Source organism: Toxorhynchites rutilus, chromosome 1 (genome assembly GCF_029784135.1).
Source record: "Toxorhynchites rutilus septentrionalis strain SRP chromosome 1, ASM2978413v1, whole genome shotgun sequence".
Lineage (NCBI taxonomy): Eukaryota > Metazoa > Arthropoda > Insecta > Diptera > Culicidae > Toxorhynchites > Toxorhynchites rutilus.
The window spans coordinates 20,792,410-20,810,696 of NC_073744.1; the positions used below are offsets into that span (position 1 = coordinate 20,792,410).

General features: G+C 37.4%; 2 protein-coding genes across 2 annotated transcripts in view; both read right to left on the bottom strand.

Annotated features, from left to right (window-relative positions):
* The window catches only part of LOC129763562 (uncharacterized), a 212,654-nt gene that overhangs the window by 138,832 nt on the left and 55,535 nt on the right, over positions 1-18,287 (bottom strand). The window lies entirely within an intron of this gene.
* Positions 1-18,287, bottom strand: part of LOC129763563 (calexcitin-2-like) — a 99,483-nt gene that overhangs the window by 1,538 nt on the left and 79,658 nt on the right. The window contains exon 5 of the mRNA XM_055762759.1: positions 13,234-13,310. Coding sequence (XP_055618734.1) covers positions 13,234-13,310 — 77 coding nt within the window. The remainder of the gene's footprint in view (positions 1-13,233; positions 13,311-18,287) is intronic.

The following is an 18,287-nucleotide window of genomic DNA, read 5'->3' on the forward strand; positions in this document are numbered from 1 at the left end:
AAAACATCTTCGACCGTATCGACGCATGTGAATCGCTGCTGAATCGCAACAAAATCGACCCGTTTCTGAAGCGGATGGTGACTGGCGATGGAAAGTGGGTCACTTACGACAACGTGAAGCGCAAACGGTCGTGGTCGAAGCCCGCTGAAGCGGCTCAGACGGTGGCCAAGCCCTTAATTCGGACCTGTACTGAAGAAGAGGCCATCTTTGATAAACAGAGGCCGCATTGTCTTCCATCAGGACAACGCCAGGCCACACACTTCTTTGGTGACGCGCCAGAAGCTCCGGGAGCTCGGATGGGAGTTTCTTTTGCATCCGCCGTATAGTCCGGACCTTGCACCAAGTGACTACCACCTGTTTTTGTCCATGGCAAACGAGCTAGGTAGTCAGAAGTTAGCCACAAAAGAGGCCTGTGAAAATTGGCTATCCGAGTTTTTTTGACAGGGGTATTATGAAGTTGGCATCTCGTTGGAAACAAGTCATCGAACAAAACGGCGCATATTTGACTTAAAACAGATGATTGTAACTAATTTTATGAACAAATGAAAATTCAAAAAATTACCGCAGGACTTTTTTGACAGCCTAATATATACAACACAACCATCCATTGTCGGCGAAATCCAAAATTTAATTTCATTCAACGACAACCTCTCGGGGCATTTTCCGGTGTGACATTTTCAATTTCATCCCATGGCCATATCTTTACTGATTTGCGACCATCAAACCCCACCGCCGCGCGGTCGATTTTCGCAATCCTGAGTTCGAGGGTTTGTGTGGTTTTAATTTTCCTCCTCAGCGCAGGACTAATTTTATTATCTCCCCAAGGAGATCTCAATAATATTTATGCAAGCGACGCTGGTCCCGTTCCCAGTTGTTGGTTTTTGTGTAGCGCATTATTTATGCTCGGATGATCCTTCAACATTTGTTATTTATTGTACGGTGGAAACCCTTCCGCGAGGCAAAACTCACGGAAAAAATATTTTATTAGAAGAATAAATCTCCCCCTGCTCCATTAAGCTCAACCCAATCCAACCAATACGATACTACTTCACTGTCGGACGAGGAGTGCTCGTTGTATCACTGCCCTGCCATCGATAAGATTTGGATCACTCCATCGGTTCGTGCTAATCTAAGACGTGCTCCAAGGAATGAGGGCGAGGCGTGCAGAGGGTGGACATTCCGTGAGAACGGAGGAGCATTTGGCGTGGGCGAGCTCTTCATTATATCGTTCTTCTTTCCTTCCGGTGGCTAATTCTTGCCAGCGGATAGAGCCTCTGGCGGAAGACTGTGTAACGATTCTGTTCCGTCGTTCGCTAACAGAATTAAAACTATTTACAAGGTCTGATTGAATTTGCGTTGAGCGCTAGTTAGGTTCGAACATGGTTCGTTCACACACACCCACGCCCACTTGATTAAATCCTACGGGATGGAGGGACTCACGAAATGCGAATTACACAAGCAGTGTGTTTAAAATTATTTTCTAGAGCAATCAACAGAATTTGAACGCGGTTTGATGATTGAACGACGAAAGACAGTGCTCTAGAAAGTCTTAGTTCTACAGTTTAGTTTAGTTTACATGACGCAGCAAATGATTTATCCGTGTCCCACATCAAATTGCATCACGGAAAAAGACGCTGTGGAAAATCACCCATTGGGTATTTTCTCTTGAAAATTTGTGTAGAAGTTGTTGAGATTGCATTGTTTACATTGTATTTTTATCGCTGTCAATATTTCGAAAATTAAAAAAATGGAGTCACCCGAAAAGCAACGTCCCGAATTGATTTTGCGCAAGCACCTGGAAAATCCTCAACTCTCTCATCGGGACATCGGAAAACAACCCGGAATCTGGCAGTCAACGGTGAGTCGTGTCATCAAACGTTTCTACGAAACTCTGAGCATCGAACGGAAGGAGATATGCGGTTAAAATGGATGTTCTATTAGTGATCGGGATCACAAGCGTGTCGTGAAAGCGTTTAAGCGAAAACCCCATTCTTCGGTCAGGGATGTAGCCAAAAAAATGAATCTGTCCAAGTCTTTCATTCAGAGACCCAAGGACCGCGAGGGACTGCATACGTACAAAGTGCACGAGGCCCCAAATCGTGACGAACGACAAAATACGATGGGAAGGCCACGCGTCCGAGGTTACTGTTCTTCACCGCCCAGCACAAGTTTGATGTTCCGGAGGAAGTGAGGAAGGATACACTTTCAAAGTTTGACAAGATATACATGATTTAGCAAGCGATCTGCTCATGTGCGCCTTCCGTGACTACTGGGACTGTTAACAGACAGATCTACCTCAAGGAGTGTCTACAGAAGTGTCTGCTCTGTTGAAGCAACACAAGAGCTCCTTCTGGCCGGAACCTTTTTTTTTGCAACTGAATTTATTTTCAACTGGCTCGTTAAGCATCGATGAGCCGTGTTTATGAATAGAGAAAAGCCTCTGTGAATAGAACTATGCAAATGTTCTTTCTCAAAAAGGCATAAAAACCCTATCTTCTTTTAAAAAAATGGTACAATATAAATAATTATACACGTCGGACTCGATTATATACAGGCTCGATAATATGGATGCTTAACTTCCCAATCGATTAACTCCATTTTTTGAATATTATTTAATTTTAATCATGAAGCACTTGATTAGCTTCTAACTGTACATATTCAAAACAATTTTTTTAATAATAACTATTAACACCACTAAATGACAAAAACTGTTTAGACATTGAATAATAAATAATTTATGTCAGAAGCCAATCTGATTAACTGCATACTATAATGTATTCATAATGAAAATCTAGTTAACCCGCTAATGAATAATCTAGTTAACCCGCTGCACTATTTTTCCTCTCCTACGGAGACATCTGTGAGTTATTCGTTGAATTTCGTTATTCGCGGTGACGGTATTGAGCTCTGTATTACGAATTGGGGGAGTGAGCATGACAATATGGGTTTGCAGAAGGAATGAACCCACTCTTAAAATAAAAATTATGAATGAAAATTATTTTTCTTAAATCAAATTTTCAAAAATAAAAATTATTTTTCTTAAATCAAAAAGTACTCTTTTGCTGAATCTCTTTTGCCTGCAAGTGGTGAAAAAATGTCGTACAAATGTGTCTAAAGATAATTTTATATTATAATGGTAAGTTTTGGTGAGAATATTGTAAAATTTATAGAAAATTAGCTGACCCGGCAAACTTAGCCCTGCCCAAAATTTATTTTTCGTTATCACATCCACGTTTTCTTACTAAGCGCTGTTCATGGGTCCAATCGCAGAATTGTTCATTGATAGATCTTCTAATCTACCCTTTAAAATTACCTTTTACTATATAATTCCTCGTACTTTTACCAAAACTCGACATTATAATATCAGATTATTTTCAGACACAATTCTCGTTCAATATTTTTCAACCACTTGCAAATAACATGTTTCTCTGTTACGTTACATGCCAAATTCGGTTTTATTTGCTTGAATAATTCTCGAGTAATGCAGAAATTTGTGTTTCATTTGTATGGCAAAAATTAAAAAGACCAGAGGTGCAAGATCACGTAAATGAGCAAAAAGTGAATTCGGTTACAATTTGAAATAAAAATATTTGCGAAACAACTAAATTACATAGAAATCGATTTTATTTTAATTTTACCATTGAAATACCGATGCAATGGAGCCTACAATGGCGCATTGGCCACCGAGGTTGTGACATCCTTCCACTTATATTGTGTTGCTACCTGATGGGTTGTGTCCCATTCACCTGAATTCCATTCACCCGAAACACGTTTACCGGAAGCACATTTACCCGAATGTAACGCATACCCGAATGGCATTCACCCGAATGTACCAAACACCCGAATGCAACATATACCCGAATGGACATTTACCCGAATGGACATTTACCCGAATGCGACATTTACCCGAATGCAATGTTTACCCGAATGCGACATTTACCCGAATGGGATGTTTACCCGAATGAAGAAGGAAAAATTCCGACAAATCAGTTTATGAGTTTTGTCGAATCTGCTGTTAGGAAGTTACGAAGAAAACTGAGAAATTGTAATGAGGAAATTCGAAAAAGATGTTGAAGACTTTGCTGTATCATTTTTAGAAATTAGTTTAGGCACAATTGACATGCTGTCTTCTTTCCTTTCCGTTTTGCTTTTTAAGACCAAGAGATCATTCAGAAATGAGCATGGGTTATGAAATATTCCGAAAATCAAACAGGTAACTTTAACATAAAATTTTTGAATGAAAATGTGAAAAGAGTAGATAAGAAAAAATGGTACTTACGTATTTGCCGCCGCAGCGCAATTTTTATCATGAGTTTATTATTTCGTGATGAAATTTATTTTGGGATCAATGTAATGGGGGCGAAGTCCCCATTTAACGAGGATAAGGAATCGAGGCGGCACCAAGCCGCCAAGGTGACGCAATCCGAGTAGGCCGCCGACCCGCCGTCGTAAGCGGCGGCCTCTCGGATGCAAACCTGTGTTCCACCGATTGCCCGGTTTGTTTGAAACTTAGGAGACGATCCTTTAGTCAGGTCCGACCGAGCGTTAGTGACCTGGTGCATTACGTTTGCCCGGTTAATTATGCATGTCATACATTTTGATTGCCTGGTTGCAAACGTGATGCACCAGATAAACGTATGGCGTCCGACGCTCGTAAACGGGCTGCGTCATCCATAAGAATGGATGGACTTAATAATACGTTATAAAACTGCATTCTTTCACTTTTCATTATTTTGAAAAGGATTTTATTCAATGCCAGTATTTCTCGAATTGTACTTCCCACGAAAAATACTTTTTGAATGGAAATGAAAGTATGAGACAAATATGATCTTTATATAACACTGATCAGAATTAAATATACAAATACAAATACAAATATAGTAAAATTTGTGTATTATTTGAATATATCCTTCTTTTGGGTAAGTGTCGCTTTCGGGTAGATGTTACATTTGGGTAATTGTTACATTAGGATAACTGTCGCATTCGGGTAAATGCTACATTAGGGTAAATGATACATTCGGGTAAATGTTGCATTCGGGTAAGTGTCAATTCGGGTAGCTGTCGCTTTCGGGTATTTGTTACATTCGGGTGAGTGGAATTCGGGTGAATGTCTTTCGGGTAACTGTCATTCGGGTGAGTGGGTTTCGGGTAAATGTGACACACTCTACCTGATGATATTCAATTGATGTCTGAACGTCTCGCACAGGATGGCCGTAAGTGTGTCGTTTGTTTCGAAATTCGGATCACACTCCTCCAGCATTCGATAAATATTTCCGATTTTTCTCGGCTTCTTGTTTCATGGAGTTAATCGATTTGGCAATTGAAGCATCCATGTATGATTCGATTATACACAATTTTGGACTCGATTATACACAGTGTGAAAAAAAACTTTTATATATTTCAAATATGACTAATTTCAAGGAAAAAATTAAGCTTTCACCGTTAAGGTGATATTAAAGTGACTATTATGTGTGCAGTGGGTAAAAATCGTGATTTTTGAATATTTTGCTTGAATTTTCACCAGGAATTGTTTACATCGATATTTCAGCAAAATAAAAAAAAGATAGAAGTTGGGTGTCAAAGAACAAATTGTAGAGCGATTAGAAAGCTTCAATTTAATTGATAGAAACAATCAAGTATAATATGTATCTTTGGTTAAATTATAATGGCACTTTGAAAATTATTAATATTTTCACTTCCAAAATGTTTTTTATATCCACTACTATATCCTGGACTAAATTTTCTCATCTTTCAAATAGAGCCAGTTTGAGGCAACAGAGTCCGAAACAAAAAAAGTTCTATAGCTCTGTCATTGTTGAATTTCGAACATATGCGTAGGATGATTTTTTTCATAAAATATGATCGTATATCACCTCCTGAGAGATTCTGGATAATTTCCTCAATAATTGAATGCCAACGAGTGCCTGAATGTTCTACCCAAAACGTTCAAGTTGCAGTTGTGCATAATGGTGTTTTCTTTAAAACACAACCATCTCTGACTTTTCAGTAGAAAATTCAATACCCAATCGACAAGCCGAATCAACCAAATTATCAAGAGAAATCTGCGAGGGTTTATACAGATCAACACTGTCTTTGCCCATTTCCGACACTACACAATCATCTGCATATTGTCTCAATGTACAGTTTGCTGACAAACAAACCTCAATGTCATTTACATAAAAATTATAAGAAACTAAGTTGTACTAAGACATGAGCCTTGAGGAAGACCCTTGTAGCTATTCCGTAAAACTGACGAGGAACCTTGGGAAAAACTCATATGTTAAAAAGAAAACTATTTAATTTTTGAGAAAATCTATTTAGCTGAAGTTTTTCAAAAAGAACCTCAATCGAAACTGAATCAAGCGCACCCTTGATATCTAGGAACACTGATTCCAATTGTTGCTTTCTACACAAGGCGATGTCAACCTATGATGAAAGCAGAACAAGACAGTCATTAGTTCCTTTGGCTCTACGAAACCCGAACTGCGAAGGTGAGAGAAGGTTGTTAGATTCTATCCAGCTGTCTAAGCGATATATAATAATTTTCTCTAATAATTTGCGAATGCAAGAAAGCTTTGCTATTGGTCTTAAAAATTATAATCAGACGCAGGTTTACCAGATTTCAGAATAGTTATAACTTTACTCTGTCGCCATTCATGCGGAACAACGTTCTGCTCAAGAAAAACATTGAACAATTCTACCAAACGTTTCTTCGCATCATCAGGTACATTTTTCAATAAGTTGAATTTGATCCTATCTGATCCTGGAGCCGAGTTGTTACATGATAGAAGTGCGAGAGGAAATTCAGCCATACTAAACGGAGCCACAATATCATCAGATGTCTCCAAGAAGGGAGGTGGAGCGGGGGCTGAATCTGGGCATATCTTCTTGGAAAAGTCAAAGAATTTAAGAATATCCAAATTGTTCATTTGAATGAGTTGAATTTCTCATTTGAATAATTTGAAATAGAAGTGGTGATCGGCAAAAGATCACTTCCATGCGGATCTTGGATAACCTTCCAATAACAATCTAATGATAAAGAGGAAGAGCAAAGGGATAAATCTAAGCGACTTGCGCGGCCTGATGATGAAGAAATTCTAGTTATATCACCTGTATTCAAAGTTGTCACGTTGAATTCATCGTAAAGATTAGCTCTTCGATCCTCAAAAGACTCACCCCAGCCAAAAAAAAAAGATGAGGTTGCGGTAGAAGCCTCATCGGTAATTGAGCATTGTACTTGGTGGAATATAAATAGAAGCAATGCACAAATCTCTACCCTTGACTCGTTGCTGATTCGCAAGAATTTCAATTCCTGCGACTAAAGGCAGGGGAATTTTGTAAAATGGGAAACATTTTCTAATACAAATCAGAACTCCTCCATAGGAATCATCACGGTCTAAACGAACAATATTGAAATCATTGATGTTTAACACATTGTCCGAACGAAGCCATGTTTCAGATAGAACAAACACGTCACGATTAAAAAAATTAAACATTTGCTTGAAAGAGTCAAGTTTTGGTAGAAGACTTCTACAATTCCACTGTAAAATAGTAGATTTTCCGGATTCATTCAATAAATAAGGCATCGAAATTAAAGAAGGAGAGGAGGGGCCACTTTGAAACCATTTGCTTAGCTATATGACTGAAAGTGGGAAGCCAAGCAGAAATGAGACATTTCAATGGATCTGAAATACTGAAAATATTAAAGATCCATCCAACAGGAAATACCTCCTGAAAATGATTGGGGTTCAGCTTCGATTGAGCGACTGGAATCACTTGACAATTCAGGGAAATTAACGTCATAGTTAGAGGATCCCCAACCAGGAGGGTTGTTGTTGGAAGGAGCAGAAAATCAGAAGAAACTACTGGTTGCGGATAATCCTCTTTTCTAGAAGGCTTGGATGAAGTATTTTTTTCTCTTCCTGGCTCTTCCCGCGATTATTGAATCGAAAGTAGTATTCGATTCATCATCCTCTGACAAAACAGAGAAACGATTTTCTGAATCCTCTGATACCTGATGTGAAGCTGCCTTGAGTATATTAGCAAAGGATAGCTTAGAACGATCCTTAAGTGACTGTTTGAGTTTAATCGAAAAATATTTGTATTCTTGGCCAGTCCTTAACTATGTGAAGAATATCTCCACAATGAATGCATTTTTCAGCATCTTTATTGCAAGTGCTTTCATCATGGTCGACTCCACATTTAGAACATTTAGTTTTATCAGTTCATGTGCGCAACTGATGATATTTGAGAAAAACGATCACAAGAAGAAATAAAAAATCGGTTTCTATCTGTTTTCCAAAGATTTTGTGGACTAACATTAATCTTGTCAACTAATTCAATAACAAATCAGTTAATTTAATAGCATTTAACATGTATAACGTTCCTATAGGACTTTGCAATACAGAGATATTGTTGTTTGAATCAAAAATTTCCCCTTCGATTGTTCAATAAATAATGATCGCATCGCAAATCGAAAGGCAGTTTTCAAAGTTTTTTTTTTAAATCGGTGCAAAATATTTGAATAGTGGTTTTTTAGTTCATCGAAGACTGCAGTTTTTTTTTGGAAAGAGTGTTTTTACGAGATAAAGTAGGCCGAACCCAAAAAGGTAATAAAATCCATTCTCAGGGGAAAATGAAGAATCCCGGAGTGACTCAAACTTATATTCATAGTGTTGGGACGAACAGAGAAGTGCAGAAATAGCGGACAATTTATACTCATGGGAATCGAAATAAAACTTCCGTGACGATTGAAGTTAATTTTATATCACTACTCTAAAATCGTGATGGAATGGTTGATTCATTGGAAGTTGTTCAAAAGCACACTAGTACGAGAAGTAACTCATGAAAACCCCGAAAATGCGAAGAATCTAAAGGATAGTTGCAAACCAAGTAACAGTTAGACAGTACAAATTTAATGGGAGGAAATGTTATGTGTAGTTTACTTAAAAAAACACATTTGGTCTCTTCCAATCAAGTTTTTTTAATGCAAAAACCGAAACAGTGTATCGGATTCACAATCATTTCATTTCATCCCATCAGATATTATTCAAATTACCAACATGAAAATAAATTACAATGTTCAAGGCGTATATATTTTTCATAAACCCCTTAAATGCTTATTGTATTAAATATTGTACGAGAGTGTACATAATCAAGTTAGCACCTCCAGCTTCTCACGGAAATATTCCGAGCAAAAAATTACAGCTGATAGAAACACAATATTGGAAGTGATAATAATATTTAATTTCAATGAATGGAAAAAAAGATGAACAGTAATCGTGGGGAAGTATGTACTACTAGCTCCTCATCTTCCGGTGTCATCCCAGAACTTTTTTTGTAAAAAACTTCTATAACATCCAGCAAAGCGAATGGCGCTCGGAATGACGCAACGAACAGTCATGATGCATCGTATAAGCCATAAATATTATATTCTCATAGCGAATTGTAATTAAAACCGTTATGAGGCGAAAATCCGGCGTTTGTGTAATATTTTCTTCAGCAAACAAACTCGCATACGATGCTTGAAGACGAATTTCACCACAGCAAGTAAATAAATCAAAAACGTTCATCCATTTCATCCATCTTCTAGGGATGAAATTCCACCACAAGCATGGGACCAACTTTCCTGAGCTTTTTGTTTCTCGTTAGGAAACAAGAAATCCGAAGCGTGCCAAATCACGTATTCGAAAATTCATTAGGCGGAACCGGTAAAAAAGTTGCCATCGGTTCTGGGAAAAAATAACTGTGAAACGTGTGCCAGACGACACGTGACATTTCACAATTCCTTACATTCTTTCACCAACGAATGGAATGGGATCGACAAGCTCTCTTTTTCGATTGATTGGTGAATGTGAAAAATGTTTTTGTCTCGGGCCGATGTAATCTTGTCTGGAATGGAGGGATCTTTGATTCGAGGAAAAATTGAATGTTTTTGTATTAGATATGTAGACATAAATCTTTCAGTTGTCTTTCAAATAGTTCGTTGTTTTAACAATGGAAACACTTGTTAAAATTAAATGAATGAAACTCAGTGTTATTTTTAGAAGTATAAGATAGATACATTCACGTATGAACAATATTTGGATATAAAATACTTCAAAATTTCATGGTATGAACTAGAATTTGTTTATGCCATGTCTTTATTGTAGACTTTTAACCACTATTAGAGCATGTATCCTTTGGGCGATAACAGACTATCCTGCAAAAATAAGTGAATGGACTAGCTGATGTGGACTATGTAGGAAAAGAATCATGAAAAAAATCCAAGAGATGGCCTCTAATGCTGAAGCAGGAGCCAGTAGCTTTTTCTGAACCTTCTCATGGGATGTTTCATAGGACACTTACTCCAATTTATATTTAGAGAGAATTTTATCATATTACTGTATGATTTTTAAGTAAAAAAAGGTTTTCGACAAAACTTATGTATATGAATCTTGAAATCAACCATAAAGATATTTTGAAAGGACGTCGTTAAAATCATATGCTCCTCTCCATCTGATCCACACCGAATCCCAATTTCTGCCGAGAATCCGGACAGCTCCGACAATCACGGCTAACATCAATACACCGGATGATCCAATCAAATCTCACAGCTCGTAAAATTCTTCCCGACAGTAGCACCATTTGCCGCAGCTTGAGAAGACGCTCACCCCCATAGCAACAACAGCGAAAAAACATCTCTCTAGTACACGAATCTTATTTATACGTGCAACAAACCGATCAACTTCTCGCGCCTTCCCCCTGTGCTGTTCCCAATGGGATCAGGCGGCAAATTTCTGTGCCGTAAATGTAATGCCTCAACCCGGTTACTGCAAGCGCCAAGGTTGAACAAAGAAATTGGCTCCCAGTTTTTCGCCAGCTCGAACCACATCAATACACGTCAGGGAAGCAAAGAGTTGTGCATTATTCATAAGCGCTCCCAGCAGCGCGCACCCGACCGCCCAGGGGTTTGGTGTGTTCTAAGGAATGTGTTCATCAACCAACGCCATCCTGTTGCTGATTTGCTATTCTTGCGGGGCAGATTTGTTATGGATTTTTCGCAGTCCGGAGAATCTATGATGAAGCCGTTTATTTAGGTGATTCTTTGCTCCTCCGGGGCGGTAGTTACGAAAAGAAGGCGGAAATATCAATGAACTCCCCCTTGCCGGATTAACTTGCGGAAATAGAATAACTGTTGTGGCATTATCAATTCAAATCGCAAGATTTTGAAAGGTGAGAGGATTCGCTCCAATTCAAAGCTGTTCGATTTGCTTCGAAGAAACACTTTTTTGTTCAAATAGGAACCAATCTGTATTCATGAGATTTTATAATTCACTGGTGAGAAAAGTAGCACCAAAGCAGCACCTGTACACTTCAATTCGATTTATACTCTATCTTCAATAGCTCGGAATTGAATTTTTTTTTTTTATCCAAAATATATATTTTACTAAGGCTCATATGGCGTCAGCCTAACGGGGCCGGGAGTTCAATATTTTGACAATGTTTGCTTAGACTATGTTAGTAATATGTAACCGATTACTCGCGGTTGACTCGAGGTTAGTATTACAAGTGTTCTCATAATTGGTATGTCGCGGTCTTCGATGCTCTGTACGTGTGCCCGATACGGGATACTTCCTATTGGGATGCAGCTAACCATTAATCAGCAACGCCCCCCTAGTCTGTACCCCATATCTAGCGTGGTGCGTCTTTCTCGACTCGAGCAATCCAGGATAGAATGGTCACTAGCCGGCGCAATCATCAGCTCGTGTAGAGTTGTCATGAGCGGTACAACCTTTGGCTCTTGTTGAATGATCAGTGGACTGCACAACCTTTGGCCCGTGTATCTGTAAAGAGTGTGTGTATGTATTGCCGCGACTAAGTGAAAGTTTATAGATCGGATAGGAGGGATATGAAACAGGGACACAACGAAGGAAACATCATTAAACGTTGACATTGGCGTTTCTGAGGAACAGGTATAGATGAAGCAGAAGATCAAGATCACGGCTACCTAAGATATCCCGGACGGGGATATCCGATTGTCTGCCTTATGCTCTCAGTGCTCTAGAGAGCTGAGAGCGAGCAGCATGGAACCGGATACACGACCAGACAACATGCTCGATGTCGTGGTAGCCATCGCCACAATCACAAAGATTGTTTGCTGCGAGCCCAATGCGATAGAGATGCGCGTTTAGGTTGTAGTGATTGGACATAAGCCGAGATATCACGCGAATGAAATCACGACCTACATTCAATCCCTTGAACCATGCACTCGTCGAGACCTTAGGGATAATCGTGTGTAACCAACGACCGAACTCATCACCACTCCACATGCGTTGTCAACTTACGAGCGTATACTGACGAGGAATGTGGAAAAAATCATTATAAGCAATTTGCCTTTCAAAAAGTGTGCCTTCTAAAGCGCCCACCTTAGCTAGCGAGTCCGCTTTCTCATTCCCCGGAATCGCGCAATGAGAGGGAACCCATGCTAAGGTAATCTTGAATAATTTTTCGACCAAAACACTCAATAGTTGTCTTATTCTTGTTAGGAAATAAGATGAGCATTTATCAACTTTCATTGAGCGGATTGCCTCTATTGAGCTGAGACTGTCTGAAAAAATAAAATAGTGGTCGATGGGCAATGTTTCAATGATCCCTAATGCGTAATATATCGCACCCAGTTCAGCGACATACACGGAACAAGGATCTTTGAGTTTGAAAGAGGCACTGGAATTTTCATTGAAGATGCCGAAGCCAGTGGACCCGTTTATGAATGAACCGTCAGTAAAGAACATTTTATCAGATCCAACTTTCCCATATTCTGCCGAAAATATCGGCGGAATAGAATCGGAGCGTAGGTGATCTGGGATTCCATGGATAAATTAAATTGGATAATGGATAATAAATTGAATATGATGATTTCCTTAATGAATAAAATTTTTGGAATATACTATTAAGTTCAGGGCCTTGAAGTTTATTCTGAAGAGATGCCAAAGAGCCTTGATGAGACTCATTCTTCGTCTAATCGTAGCTGATTACAAATTCAAAAATTAATCAACTTCCGAGCTACAGAACCACGATTATCCACGATTAAATTTGTCAGTGAGTGGTGAGCTCTTGGTCTTTTGTTTTGGTCATGGATTTCACATTAGCCCCTCATCGCTTTATCCGCGGTGACCTTACCGCTCAATTTCACGTAGCTACCGATGCTTATAATAAGAACTTTCTGAACCCGAAATTGTGTACTTTGATTACCTCACTTGCCAGTCGAGGACGGCATTTTGGTTCCGAGCGTACGCATCCCACATTGTGCACCATTCCTCCACCGAGACCTGCAATGAAAAGAATAGAAATATTTTTATCAAATCTAATCATGGATACTTAAGCATTTTCATGATAATACTAAAAAGTCTACTCAACTAACTACTGAAAAGAATTATACCATGGTTATACACAAACTTTTAAAAGGGTATACTCCAGTGTGACGATTTCATAAGTTTTTTAGTGTTTGCTTAGCTTTAGCTTTTTTACTCACTCTCCGGAACACTTCAGAAAACGTGTACGAAATGATTTCAGATGATTTCCGTATGAAGAGACAGAATTACAGAACTCCTTGAACGACACAAGGATACCAAGAGGAATTTTTGCCCTCTCAACTTTCCGTCGTTTTTATTAGAAATACTCAGTTGAGATTTTCTCTGCCGAATAACACGTCTTGAATCTATTCCCTAATTGACAAGCTCTAGAGTACGCGTGATCACAGTGCAAGTCAGAAGAAATTTCTTAGACAAAAATTGCGCGGTCAGAAAAGGAAGTACAAAAGTACATGCACACAGAGCACAAAAAACATGACGGATTCCACCAACCAACACAAATTTTCGAAGATTTTTTAAATTTGATATTGTTGATTTAGCTGAAACTTTGCCAACTTGCTCGGCTCTAGGTGTGATGCCATTTAACGGTATTATTATTTTTAAATACCATCACGACTAATTTTTGAGAAAGGCCTATGCAAAAATGGTAACATTTCAGAAAATAAACTATAACGACAAGACGGGAATTTGATCGAAATGATATCCTAGGCAAAGTTATAGAATATAATATTGCGGTTCTGGAAAAAATATACACTGAAAAACAACCTTTTTTAACGAAAACTGGTAGAAATTTTATGAAAAGTGCAAAGCAAATGAAAAGTGAATTTTATGACATGAAAACAGAACAGAAAAATCTTGTTATAATTATCTATTGAGAAGATGAATTTACAAGTATTCCGATTGAGCTATCCCTAGCTTACCTCTGGTTTCCACATTAAACCCATTTGAATGCTTTCATTAAAAAGAATTGTTTTTGCATATGTTCTATCTCAAGTTGTCTATGTGTGCTAACGCGCGCGGGCTCAAGCTATTGAAGATTTCACAAATATTGTTTAAGTTAACCATCATCATTATAGTCTAAAGATAAGAAAATACAAATATCCGTTAAACTTCGTCATCTTACACACTAACATTAATTATATGCAGGGTCAAAAATCTAAATCATGCTTCGAAAACTCTTTACAAATACCACGGAATATTCGAAGGCTTGTTGCTGTCTTTGCTTCATTTGGTAATGTGTTATACAGGCGATATCCTTTATAAAAAAAGTGAGTTTTGGGTACATGACATTCGAAAGTTCATGGTTCTGAGGTCACTTGCTTGCCTTGTGTTATATCGGTGCATATCTCTTCCATACGTTATCGTGTTTTGTAAATAGTTCGGTGTCATGCCGCTAGCCATCTTATATATGAACGTAAGAGTGCAATATTTGATACGCTGTCCCACTGACATCCATTGTAGGCATTCAAGCATAAATCTTCGTGGAGTAAGTCGATCGCATCTCAATATCAAGCGCATGGCCTTGTTTTGAACAATTTGCATTCTATTCATTTGCCTCTTATTTGCGAGAAATAGCACAGATGCACAATAATCGAAATGTGGAGCGATCAATGCTTTGTAGATGGTAATTTTACTTTCAAAGGTCAAGAATCGATTAATTCTACAAAGCACTCCATATTTTTGAGCTGCCTTTTTTATAGTATAGTTTATATGTTCGTCGAAGCGCAGCGTTTCGTCAAGAATAACGCCAAGATATTTGATTGAAGTCGTTCTTTCCACAGTTTGCCCATCGATAGTTATACTAAGACTATCACGGTCAATATTGCGTGTCGATACTACCATATACTTTGTTTTGCTAATGTTTAACTTAAGTTTTTTCCATCTCAACCATTCGTCTAAGTTTTGCAGTTCACGGTTCATCTTGACGAAGCAATCTTGCAATGTCTCAGCAACAATGAATATCGCTGTGTCGTCAGCAAACAAGTTTACGTCACTGTCATTTAACACCTGTTTAATGTCATTAATATAAAGCAAGAAAAGCAGCGGCCCCAGAACACTTCCTTAAGGTACACCCAGATTCACTGGTCCCGCCGATGATTCACTGTCCCTGTAAATAGTGATTTGTGTTCGCCCGTTCAGGTAACTTTCAAACCAGTTCAATACAGGTCCAGTTACATTATAATTGGAAAGCAAATCAAGTAATTTAATTCGATCTACTGTTTCAAAAGCCCTTCAAGTCAATAAATACAGCCAATACTATTTTTTTCGTTTCGATAGCCTGTTTCCATTTCAGGAGTAATAAATTGAGAGCCGTTTCACAAGAGTGGTTTTTCCTGAACCCTGACTGTTCCTCAACCAGAATTCCATTTTTCGTTATATGTTCCAACAGTTGGTCTTTGATAACGATTTCGAGGATCTTTTCGTATAATGGCAACATATTCACTGGTCTCCGGTCTTCTGGCTTGGACGATTTCGGATTTTTTGGAATCGGTATAACAACAGATTTCTTCCAACTATGAGGGCATTCGTCCCGAAGCATAGATTCATTTATTATATATAGTAGATTTTCTTTGATTAGATCAAATGCATCTACTAATACGGTTTTATTGATATTCTCAACACCTGCACAGTTTTTCAAATCCACTACTACCTTCCTAAGAGTTTCCATGTTGATAGTTTTAAAGCATCTCAATTGTGAAGACAGGCCAGGGAAAACAAAATTCAGTCGATTTGATGGAGCTACAATACCATTGTGGATTTCTTCCACACTTGAAGTGAAAAAATTGTTCAGTTTCTCTGCTGTTATATTGTTATTTTCCTTTTTACCGTCAAACTCAATGTCGATATCCTTGCTGCCGCCTGGATTACATAATGATTTGATTTTTTTCCATAGCTTCTTCGGATTGCTGTATTGTATTTATCTCATTTTGGATGAATTTATTCTTGGAATGCTTAAGTTCACGTACATAAATATTTCTCCATATTCTGTACGTGCTCCAATTTCCAATAGTTTTTGTGCGTTTAGCTATTATTAAGTAATAATCTCTTCGTCTCTTTATGTTAGCCAACGTAGAGTTATACCAGGCTTTGTTACTAATATTTCTGAGTACTGGAACGGCAGTCTGACTACCGGCAATTATCTGTTTCATTGAAGAACAAAGCGCTTCTTCTAGATTTTTTGCAACATCATGAAGAGAGATTCGTTCTCCAATCGGAGTTATTTTGTTCTGTAAAACAGATTGCAATATTCGTTTTGAAAAATTGTTCCAACACTTATATGATTTTTCCTTTTTTATTTCAGAAAAGTCAACATCAGAAAAATGGTAGACCATTCCAATTGTTTCATGATCCGAGATTTTGCTATTGTAAAAAATTTCAATCACACCATCGTCGAAATTCGTAAATACTAAGTCAATGGTCGTCGAAGATGTTCTGGTTATTCTAGTGTGATAGTTTCTTGCAGATCCCAACTTGCGATTAAATTATTAAATGAAGATCAAACTTAGTTTGTAGATAACTTTTACATGATCTAGCAATGTTTGTTTCCATTTGAAAACGAATTGATGACAATAACACATGCCACAGTCATAGTATAGGGGTTTTGCAAAAAACTGCAGCACAAACCATCTGTACTATAAATTAATAAAAAGTATAGAATAAACAGTATAATATTATGGTAATGATTTTATTATTTTTCTTTATATCCTATAGTTAAATTTAGGTGCCTATTCTATCAAATTAATTCTAAAAATCCTACTCAATTTGAGCGAGGAAAGTGTCACCCATATCTGGGTGACGGGGCGTCGAAAGTGTTAAAGTGAAGATAACGATATAGTGTATTCGACAAAGTTTTAGATCTCATTAAAATATGAACTTTTGTCGAAGACGTCAACTTTTTATTTTTTATAGTTTCTGGAATATAAAGCATTTTTATATGGAGACTCCTGAAAAAATAACGTTTTACTCGTAACAGTTTTGTGTGTGAATTCTCGCGTTTCACCGGTTCTTGATATGTCTATAAATAGAAAAAGGTAGCATGTAAATCGCGATAATTTATACATAAAAATGTCGAGAATTAAAAATAATTGTAATTTTCCAAAGAAAAACATGGAAAAGTTGTTTTCGAAAAACTTTTTCCCCGTAAATATGCTATCTTTCGATGTATTGGAAAAAAAATAGACCAAAAAAATTGTATGGACCATTCATATGTTTTTTTCGGAACTTAAAAAAATGTGTTTTCGAGAAAAATAAATATTAACGTACAAAATATATTTTTTTCCATAATTTTTAAATGAAAACATCAATAATTTCATACATTTCATTCTTTGACTCAAATTTTGAAGGTCTGATAGATATTGTGTGAGAAATTTTTTGAAATTTTGAGTTTTTTTCAACTTTTTTCTCTGAAAATCTCAATTTACAAACTATAAGATCTACATAATGTTGGTTGAAGAATTAAATGTAGGAAACTATTCAGGTTTTCATTATAAATATCAAAGAATTTTTTGAAAAAAAAATCATTGAATTTTTTTAAATTGAAATTCATTTTCCTCGAAAACATGTTTTTTTTAATTTTGAAAAATAGATATAAATAGCCCTTACAATTTTTAACAAGTCTCTCATGTATCGGGAGATGGGCATATTTACAGGGAAAAAGTTTTTCTGAATGTTTAGCTTATGGCATTATCGCAATTTTCATGTTCTACAAATTTTCCTTTTTTTTTCGAACATATCAAACATGAACATGTCAAACGCGAGAACATGTCAAACGCGAGAAACATGAACCCCGATTATCCGCACCACGGATCACCCGCTCGCGGATAATCGGGGTTCCACTGTATATGTAGGGCTAAGGTATCTGAGAAAAATGAATTTTAATTTTTAAAATATTTTCTGCGATTTTTTTTAATTTGGTATTTTTTTATGAAAATTTGA